At 37.3% G+C, this 10,645-nt stretch overlaps 1 protein-coding gene across 1 annotated transcript; it reads left to right on the forward strand.

Annotated features, from left to right (window-relative positions):
* Positions 1 to 86: 86 nt before the first annotated feature.
* On the forward strand, positions 87 to 10,131 carry LOC134678987 (eukaryotic translation initiation factor 2A). Its single transcript, XM_063537753.1, has 12 exons — positions 87 to 265; positions 433 to 574; positions 708 to 843; positions 1,887 to 1,966; positions 2,375 to 2,553; positions 2,631 to 2,785; positions 2,985 to 3,069; positions 3,339 to 3,511; positions 4,031 to 4,209; positions 5,062 to 5,315; positions 5,854 to 6,035; positions 6,592 to 10,131. The coding sequence occupies exons 1-12, from the start codon at positions 241 to 243 to the stop codon at positions 6,715 to 6,717; spliced, it is 1,716 nt and encodes a 571-aa protein (XP_063393823.1). The 5' UTR covers positions 87 to 240; the 3' UTR covers positions 6,718 to 10,131.
* Positions 10,132 to 10,645: the final 514 nt, after the last annotated feature.

Below are 10,645 nucleotides of genomic sequence, written 5' to 3' on the forward strand. Positions count from 1 at the left end.
AAGCCACTATCAATATTATTGATAGTGTAATATGTTACAAGATTATCAAAATCTTATAAAAAAGAAACAAGTTTATCTATGGTGCTGTCAGTGTCAATGTCAAAAACTGCCTGCATTTCTGCAAGGAAATGTACCAAAAAATATTAATTAGGAATATGCTTCAGTAAGATAACCTTTAAGTTCGATTTCGTTACTTAATTTGGTTTTATATATTTTACTACTAAGTAGAAGTATTTTAGAATGGGCACCTTACCTAATTTTGCAGGTACATATTCAAAATTATCTTGTCGAAATATTTTCTATGAGAATTTTATGTCCGGTTGGAAGTTTACAGCATGACTACTTTAAATAATCCCAAAATGTATATTACCTTTTATACTTCCGAAAGTACTAGTACATTTTTTTAGCTAACCGTCTTCATTCTACTTTCAGGGCTAACAAACAAAAACATTTTCTTAGTGGAATTTAAAGAACCATATGCTGAAAAAACTCTTCGCGATGAAACTACAACCAACATTCGCAGCCTCATATTCAGCCCAAAAGGCGGCTACCTGGCTTACCGAACTGATAAAAAGTATGTATTTGCCCTTGGTAAAGTATTTACAGATTGAGAAATATGAAGTAACTCACTTTGAGGAGTACAATTTCAATTGTAGTCAATTATGTTAGTTTGCTTGTTAGATAATAATTTGTCTAAATTATTACAGAGCTGAAATAGTAAAATGTTCAGATTGGTCTGTAGCGGGTTCAATAGAGGGAAATATCAAGGACATGTTGTTTTCTCCTCTGGACAACTATTTCATGGCTTGGGAAATGTTCCTCATGAATAAAGATAATCCTCAAGTAAGTGGTTTAAATTTTGTTTCTACTTATTTTATATAACCTCCTAACTCCCTTTCTTTTGATAAATGAACTGGTCTAATACATTTCAGGCCAGCATTATAGTGGATTCTAATCTGAATATTCAACCCTACACCTTATAAAACAAAGTCCTCCGCCATGTCTATCTGTCTGTATGTTGAAATAAACTCAAAAACTACTGAAAGGATTTTCATGCGGTTTTCAGCTATCAATAGTGAGGAATAGGCTTCGCCTTCAAAAAATGATGGTTGTACAGGTAGCAGACTGCCAGAGTCAATATGTGTATAGGCTACCTACTTGAAAATAATGTTTGGTTCTCCTTTGAATGCATCTGTCTTCAATAAGTATTCAGTCTGATTACTCCCTCTTTACAGTCAATTGCATGTAAATGTATAGTGTATGAATGTACCCCATGGGACTAAAAAAGATTTAAAATCAAGTATTTAATCATTACAAAACCAGGTCAGTTAATATGCCTAAAAGGTGACTAGAACAGGAGAAATTGTTGAGAAAATAATAAATCCTGGGATGAAACCAATGCTTACAAATTGTATAAATCTTACTTTTTGGGAAAGTCATTATAACTTGACCAAGTCCCTTTGTATCAAATCAGAAATACACTGTTATTATAGACAGATTGGGCGATGGATTTCATTAGTTTCATTTTAAAATAGCTGTTAATTTTCATTTTACAAGGCTAAGAGCAGGAAGTGTACGAAGCCTCCCTACCTCCCCTATTGTAATTGCGCAAATCAATAATTGCAATTAAATAATTCCAATCCCTTTTAAAAACTACAATTTTTATAAGAGCAGTGTTTAGAAAATTCTGAGGCCTGTACCCGACAGGGGTCTTTAATATAGTAAAATGCAAAACAATATTATTAGAAAACTTTTATTATGTAAAACTAATTAAGAATAAATAAAGGCTCAAAAAAATAGAAAATTCTAGGATGTACCTGTATGTTACTAATACTTGATTGTTAAGCAATTGAAGTTAATAATTGATGAGTTTGTTTTAATTGTAGGGCAAACCAAACTTGCATGTTTACAACATCGCCAAGAAAGCTGTAGTTGCATCTTTTACACAGAAACTACAAACTGGTTGGTAAGTGTTGTGTACAGACATGTTTCTTGAAAGTGATCAAAAATAGTAACAATAATGATTTTTTACTGAACTTTGAGGACTAGCATAGCAACCAAATGTTGTTGTATTCTAATAAATAATTGAATAATGTTTATTCAAAAAGCTTTCATTCAGTAATCTGTGTAAATAAAATTAGCTTCCTAATAATACATATGTGTTTAGGATGCTTAACTACCTGCTGAATGAAGTTATGAATACTATATTACACCATAAATTTACCATCCTAAATGATTTAGTTAATTACCAAGTTTAGTAAAGTGTAATGTGAATACATAATCTACTTAAATTGTTTAGGATACTAATTATGGAAGTTATAATATTATGTCCAAATATTTGTGTTATTTATATAATTCTTATTACTTTTATTAGGGAGCCAAAGTGGTCATCAGATGAAAAGATATTTGCCATACAAGCTGGTAACCGAGTGCTGATTTATGAGGATGGCAACTTCGAACGCTACAGCCACACTATTAATGCCGAGAAGCTAAACTGCTTCAGCGTTGCCCCAAGCGCGGCTCCGACTTATTACTTTTCAATTTTTACTCTGGGTAAAAATCAAAGTTTATATAATGTTTATAATAAGTGTTACGTTATTTTATTCATAGTTTTAAAACCAAATATACAGGCAAATCGGGGCAACCTTCGGTTTGGAAGGTGCTGCAGTACCCGAATTTCGAATTGGAAAAGGCAGTGGTCAGCAGGACTTGTTTCCAGGCAGACAAAGCCACTTTTTACTGGAATCGCCGCGGCACCAACATTTTCACCCTCACACAAACTGATGTAAGTTGGCAGTAAATTCAATAAGTCTGTACATATTGATCACTTCTGTAGACGTGATTAATTTTTGTCATTTCCAAAAATATCACACACACGTCAACATCATTATTGCAAGTATATGTACATATTACTTGAAACCATAAATGTTATTTTTGAATGACGTTTGTTAAACCAGCTTCATACTTAATTGTTTGCATTTTAGGTGGACAAAACGGGTGGTTCGTACTACGGTAAACAGTCACTGTCATACGGCGACGTAAAAGGAAATGCGGGAAACATGGTCTTTAGTGAGTACACATACATACATGTCCCTAAAACTAACGCCAAGACTTAAATGGCTTATAAAACAGCTGATGGGTTACAAGATTAAGCAGATTTACATTATTAATATATAATAATAAATATTATTTTAGGGACACCCGATATATTTGTATTACAAAGTATATATTACGGCCAACTTGAAGTTCGCCGTTACCTCCCGGCGTTTTGTATCTGGCTTCAACGGAATGCTATAACTATAACATAAACTTGTATTGACGCTAGTGTATAATTTCAGATAAGGAAGGTCCGATCCACGCGATAGCGTGGAACCCCGGCAACTGGAACGAGTGGCTGGCGGTGTACGGCCACGCGCCGGCCAAGGCCACCCTCTTCAATGCCAAGTGTGACCCCCTCTTCGAGTTCGGGACGGGAGCCTGGAACACCATCCATTATGCTCCCGACGGAAATCATATCCTTTTCGATATTACTCTCTCTCTCTCTCTGTTTTCTATTTCTAATTAAAGACCATTTCCGACTTTACAGGCGAGAATTTTGAGGACAATTCTTAATCAAGATTTTGTTTATTGTCTAGGTGTAGTTAGCAGCATAAGTAGCCGAGCTGGCGAGGTGTTCAGAACAGAATGATTTTTATTACTATGTAGAGAATGAGCGCGTGTTGATTATTTTACAACTGTAAAATGTGCAAGTATGCCTGGCTGGCTTCTCCACTTCTGCTACTGAAAGCGCTGCTTGAAATGAAAATGATACACGTCGACTATTAAAAGATGTAAGAAAATCGAGCTGAAGGCTTGTGTGTTTAACCCGGGGCTCTAAATTTGCCAGTCAAAAAACAATCTTAAAGCTACATCACTTTAGAATTGATTTTTAATTATCTATGCTAACCCGATATCGCGTCGGTGGGAAGCTCGTGTTAAGTAGGTACTCGTATTTTGTTGTATTACTCGTAAATACCTTAACTCATTCACACATGTTCTGCTGGGTGGGTTCGGTAACATTGGCACGGGTCACGTGGAGGTGTGGGACCCGCGCGGCTACAAGCGGCTCGGCAAGTGCGCGGCGCCCGACACCACGAGCCTGCAGTGGGACCCGCGCGGGGAGACCTTCCTCACCGCCACCACCTACCCGAGGCTCACGCAAGGCAACGGGTAAGTCAAGGCGTGCTGTTGGGTGGGGTGTACAACATTCGGCATCACGTGGATGCGTGGGCCCGGCACGTGAATGTAATGTTACACGCTAGGTACTTATTTAAATCACTTTGTATAGGTACTTATTCTTAATATTCACATCTCTCAATTCCTCCGCAAATGTATTTAGGTAGGTAAGCAGTATCACGAAATGTTACATCAGTTTACCAATGGCATACGACAATATACGCAATGACGTACGAGCTATATAAACACTGAAAAAACAATATAAACTCAAAACGTCAAATGCCAAAATGCCACAAGCTATGCGCACCCACAAACTACATTGACTACACCAACAAAATGGCGGGTCGCCATTCGCGGCAGTGACACACGTATGTGCCAAGGCTACGACCAAAATTCAAACATGTTGGATCGTGGTTTACGCGTACTTCCGTAGGTACTTAGAATGACACACTGGCGAGTAAGGGCATCAAGAGTTTTGACTCCTATATTTGTAGGAGAGTCATCATAAGATTGCGACCTTAAAATAAAGTTGAATTGAGTGCTTTCATCTACTTAAAATAAATTATTTCACACTGTGCACGAAATAAAGCACCAGATAATTATTAGAAAAACATAGATTGCAGTTATTTTTAACCACAATTTATATTTAATAAATCGGATTGAAGAATAAAAAAAAGTAGTTGAGCTGATCGTGACGTCACTCGTTTTCATATAAATTTCATATAGGTAAGAAAATTTTGACAGTTCTAAAAAGAAGCTGATTTGACTAGTAGGAAAGTAGCCAGTTGGTCAAACCTTAGAGAAGGGTCGACATTAATACGGCTTACTACATCTTGTTCATTTCAGGTACAAGATCTGGCATTACACCGGAGTGCTGATGCACCAGCGAGCGTGCGTGGACAAGAAGAACCTGCTGTCGATCGGTTGGCAGCCGGGCTCGTACCTGAAGAGCGAGCTGTCCCGCGGCGCGCCGCGCGGCCTCGCGCCCGCCGCGCCCGCGCCCGCCGCCGCCTACCGGCCGCCCGGCGCGCGCAACAAGCCCTCCACCTTCACCCTGCACGAACATGAGAAGCCACATCGCCCCGGGGAGACCGTTAATGGTAATCACACAGCAAACTAACATCGCACTATGAAGCGTTCACGAAAAATATGTTACGCCGCGAGTAACACTACTGAGTTGCATTTTACACCATGTTGTACTATCCTCGTAAGCCCCAAGGTCCTATAAGATCTATAGCACCTATTCAGTTCGATGAAATTTAAATCCTATTCAATGGGAACAGAGTCGCTTTTCCTTTGTTTCGTTCAATTTTCCAACAACGCAAAATCAATTCTATTTCCTACTATATAGGTTCAAAATTCAGTGGCATGTTTTGGATTTTTCTTTTGTATGGCTGGGCCTTAGGAGGCTATAACAGCCGATATTCATCTCTTGTACCAAAGTAGATATTTGTAACTTACATAAGCACATGTCGTAAATGTGGACGCAACTGAAATAATCCGTACCGTACCGTTCCTACCTATACTGAATTAATACGAAGGAAGCCCCTATTCGTGAAAGATATTTTCCGATCTCTCATTTTATTAAAAGTTTAGTAAATGTTTCTTAATCTGATAATGTATACTGTATGATCACAGCGGCCCCATCGAAGCAGGCTCTAAAACAGAAGCAAAAGCGGGAAGCCCGCAAAGCGCGCTCCGCCGAAGAGAAGGCCTCCGGCGAAGCGACGCCGCCGGCCGAGCCAGGTGCGCCCGCGCGGGCTGCTTTCGTCTCTACCGGCGACCCCGAGAAGGATAAAAAGATCAAAAATATTAATAAGGTCAGTCCTGTAGTCGTAGTAATAATAGTAGTTATCTGAGGCAAATTGTATGTCCGAGCTGCAAGACGCTGGATTAAAAATATGCCGAGTTGGACCCATTTCGTGATGTTATGTTACACATATTCAGGTTTTATTTTATTCTGTTTATTTTGGTATATTTTTAACGCATCATTGATTCTTAATAAATGGATACCTAAGCTTAAGTTTATAGTTATTATCATGATGAATTAGTTTCAATGTAAGTCTACTTGATATCATTAATCTTGCAAAGCGTACCATTTAAATAATACGTAGTACATTACGATGCAAGTGCGAAAAGTAGGAAATTCGTAACCAGTGGCGCTAAATTAAAACCCGACCGAAGGGAAATCGACACTTTCGCACATGTACAACATTTTACATCATAGGCACGTATTGTCCTTCATCCCGCCGTAGTGCGATAAAACACCATATGTACGGTACCACTTTTCGACTCTATCATCTGATTGATAGAGTCGAAAAGTGGTAGACCACTTTCTTGGCTGACTGTACTGTAAAGTGTTATGCAATATTTCAGAAACTGAGTGACATCGAGAAGCTAAAGCAGCAGCGAGCCGCGGGCAAGCCTCTCGAGATCAACCAGAAAGCCAAGATAGAGACCGAGGCCGGCTTGCTCACGGAGCTGGCCCAGCTCCGGTTATGATCGCAGCCGGACCCCCGCCCCGCCCCAGCGACGCCTGGCCCCGTTACTGTTGACTACTTCTACTCCCCGTATGCTTCCATATACCAAGTACAACTAATATCGTAATACTGTCTATCCTCTGTTAGTGGTTCGTTTAACCAACGACGTCTATGTCAGTGATTGGTTTTCATGCAGTTCGGTTGTTAGACAACCTTATGACAACCCTAAACAAATGTAGTGTTTACGTCTAGCGCATATTTTTCTGCATTTAAAATTTTCACTCCTATATCCTTGCAAGCAGGCGCCTGGCTGATCAAATCAGCTATTTTGTCGAAATATCAAAACGTATCGCCAATACGTAGGTACTTATAAATCTATATCGCCACTAAGGGCCAGTTGCACCAACCACATTTGACAGGCTGATCAACGTCAGCCGGCGCGCCCCGGCGCTTTACTATGAAACTTTCCATAAATATAAATTTAGCGAAGACTTTAACGATACGAACAGTTTGGTGCAACCGACCCTAAGAGGAGTCAAAAACGTCTGCTGTACTATAGTTCGTTTTTTTAGCATTAGAAATAAGGTAAACAATCTTGATGTGTATTTTAATTGAAAAACACATTTCATAAATAAGTTACGGTAAATATGTAACAATTATGAATCTAATACGATCATTTATATTCTTCTGCTTTCATAAATTATAGTTACTGATTTTTAATAAGAGTTATTCAATTAAAAGACATGCCAAAATCGCTTACCTTCTTCCAAGTTCTTTCTAATGCTAAAAAAAACGAACTATAATTAGAAAAAGTCGAACGTGTAGAAAATATTTATGGTGTTCTTTTGTGCGGACCCGGTTACACTCTCCTTTCTTCTTTTTAGTTCTGTAAACATACTTAGACTTAAAGTTTATCTTCTGGATATCTGGTTGTGTTTAATGTACTACTGTTTACTATTAGGTATGTGATTGTTGATTTCCTCCTTATTTATAAAACTTTACAAGCCTCGATTAGTTAATTTTTGTTTCACTCCTCTCTCTCTCTTACAAGTACAGAAAGTGAAAAGGACAAATTAAGACAAACGATGAAGAAAAGAGAGATTAATAGCTAATAGAGGCTTGTAGCGCGTTTATGAATAAAGCCACTAATGGTGTCTGCATTATATATAGGGCCAATTTCTTGTCCTTAACTTCTGCATTTACTTATTAGATGTTAGTGTACATACAAAATAATGAAATTATATAAATATATGATGAATATTTTCATTGAAAAGGAATGAATAGATATTTATGTAGTTACTTGTATGTGATGTGATGTAAAATATTGAAGACCTAAACTAGAACTGTAAATTTCTTGAAGGCTATATAAATAGTTACACACATAAATATGTACCTACATTGTTAAATAGAAAGTTCTTAATAAAACACGGCAGCAAAAGTGCATACGCACTTTATGATTGGAATTAATTCATAAAACGGGAATGCACTTTAGCATCTCGCTATACATTGCACGTCTTACAATGTATATTGTGGTATGCTGCGTATCGCTCGCCCTTAAAAATTCAAAGTACCCGTACAGAACTGTACAGTAGAAGTAACTTAGTTTACATAGGTACCTACATGTGTACATAGTTTTTACAATGCGGTATTACAAGTCCCAAGGAACATCGGCCTACAAGATTAACACATGTGCGTTGCTACACAACAGCAGTTTTCTTTTTCTGTGGTGCATTACCGGTTCTGGCATGGACACGATCCAGAAGGGAACGTCAAAGTATGGCAGGCTAAGGATATTGTATAAAATTTATAATGTTTTACTCTTTTTACTATGATTTGCATCACCTATTGAAGTGCAATACGTGCCTTACGATGTTATTTAAAAAAATATATTTTGTCTATCAAATTATGAAAAAAAAAACATTTGGCGACAGTAACAGTATCTTGATATCTTCTGTGATAATGATAAGGCAGTTTATTACGTTGAAACAAATGACTATGACACTTTCTGACCCACATAGAGATATATTGAAGAAAAAAATCACTAAATCGAGGTTCCTTAGATATACATGAATCCCAACTCATATGTACTCCCCTGCTGTGACAAGATCGATCAAGAAATTTCTGCAATTTCTACTTTACCTGCTGTTTTCTTTAGTGTTGTAAGGATATTGTTTGTTTGTGAATTATATTACAGAGGTGTGGTTAACTTTTTTTGTTATTATTCTGCCTCGTCTGCCAATAGTACCATAATTTGTTAGAAGAAATTTTATACTACGTTCTACTAATATGCTAAGTAGATGATCCATTAATCCTATTGAAAATGCATAAATGTCATAAAAATGTATATTTGGTTATTGTCAATACTATACATTTTATAACACCAGGGTTTTAAAAGTGACCCAGGCGTCCATAACAATTGGCAACGAGTATTAACAAAAAAACGTTGATTCACCCAGTTACGATAACTGTAAATAACTAACATAGTGTATTTTCTTCAAGTCAAGCTTCGGTACCATTCGTATGCAAATAAGTAATCTTGTTAGAAGTTATTGCGTTCAAAAACAAAACAAGTACATAGTATGTGATGCAATGTTTCACGTCATCCATAGTTCTGACTAAGGGCCACTTGCACCATTCACTAATCCGGGGGTTAACTGGTTAAACGTGACACTGGATTATCGGTTTAACTGGTTAACCCCGGGTTAGTGGGTGGTGCAAGGGGCGCTAAGTCGAATATACTTCTGGCCTTTATCCTTATATTTAATCAAACGTTGTGCATGCTCAAATATTGTTACTTCGTCCTGGGATTGTTTAACTACCTACGTAAACCAGTATATTTCAGTATATTATTGCCTACCAGTTTTTATTGTTATGCAAAATAAGGGGTCCCTTTGTTTCCCATAAAGTTTTAATCATAATATATTGTTTGTCATCTTATCGTTAGCCATAAAACTGTAACCGTTACCTTTCAGGATTTTCGTAAGGTTATTCTATAGATAGGTTAGGTTACGTTACGTTTGTTTTATGGCAATCCTGAAGAGCTACACGTTTCTGAGAAAAACCAATTATGATTAACGAAAATTCGGACAAACAATACATTATGACTTAAAACTATTTGGGAAACAATAGAGACCCGCAAAATAATTCTACGATTAGACACGAACGGTTGCCAAGCTAGATTGCATACGACGTTGTACAGTCGAGGACTTTAATTATGGAGCTATTTAGGGTTAATTTGCATTGGACATTTAATAGTATAAGTATTTCTTTTAACAAAAAAAAATAGCTCCAACCCTAAATCTGAATTGAGGCCCGAGACCGTGCCTCCGTCACTATCGCAACACTCTACTTTATTAAACTGTTGTGAATTTAATTAATTACCAATGTAGGTAATCAAGTTTTAAACGAGTTATTTAATAAATGTTTTTACTTCTAAGTGAACTGTTTTATTGGGATGGAGGTTGCAAGTTCAATCCAAGACAACCCACCGCATCAGTAGTCCTTGTATTTCTAGGTACCTACCTAATACATATTACCTACCTAATGTATGAAATGAACATTACATAGCCATTTAATCCAAAAAGTGCTGCCCTCTACAGTTCACGTACGTTTTCTTGTCCATTGTAGGTTCTGATATCTTGTGGGATACATTGGAATCTTAAGAGCCCATCAACGTGCACACTAGCGCCACAGCTAAATAATCGTGAGTATTTAAAATAAACGAAAGATATAAAAAAAGAGGCCGCTATTACGTACTGTATTTTGTATTTAAGTACCTTTTGTACACATCAAACTAGTTTTACTGTTGCTGGATTCGTAAATCTACGCGTGAAAAGTTAAACCCAGCAACATAAAAACTAACTAACAAATGCTTATAAACAAGCATACTTAATTAAGTACCTTAATAGTTATTTGTTTGACAAGGGGGCAAAGTTGTTGTTTAACCTCTC

Source organism: Cydia fagiglandana, chromosome Z (assembly GCF_963556715.1).
Source record: "Cydia fagiglandana chromosome Z, ilCydFagi1.1, whole genome shotgun sequence".
NCBI lineage: Eukaryota > Metazoa > Arthropoda > Insecta > Lepidoptera > Tortricidae > Cydia > Cydia fagiglandana.

What these genes read in the sequence shown, in the direction of transcription:
- LOC134678987 (XM_063537753.1), top strand. Translation starts at nt 241, where the DNA reads ATGGGCACCTTACCTAATTTTGCAG. An exon ending in CCCCGGGGAGACCGTTAATG is followed by an intron (nt 5,316 to 5,853) that starts GTAATCACACAG and finishes GTATGATCACAG; the next exon opens with CGGCCCCATCGAAGCAGGCT. An exon ending in AGATCAAAAATATTAATAAG is followed by an intron (nt 6,036 to 6,591) that starts GTCAGTCCTGTA and finishes GCAATATTTCAG; the next exon opens with AAACTGAGTGACATCGAGAA.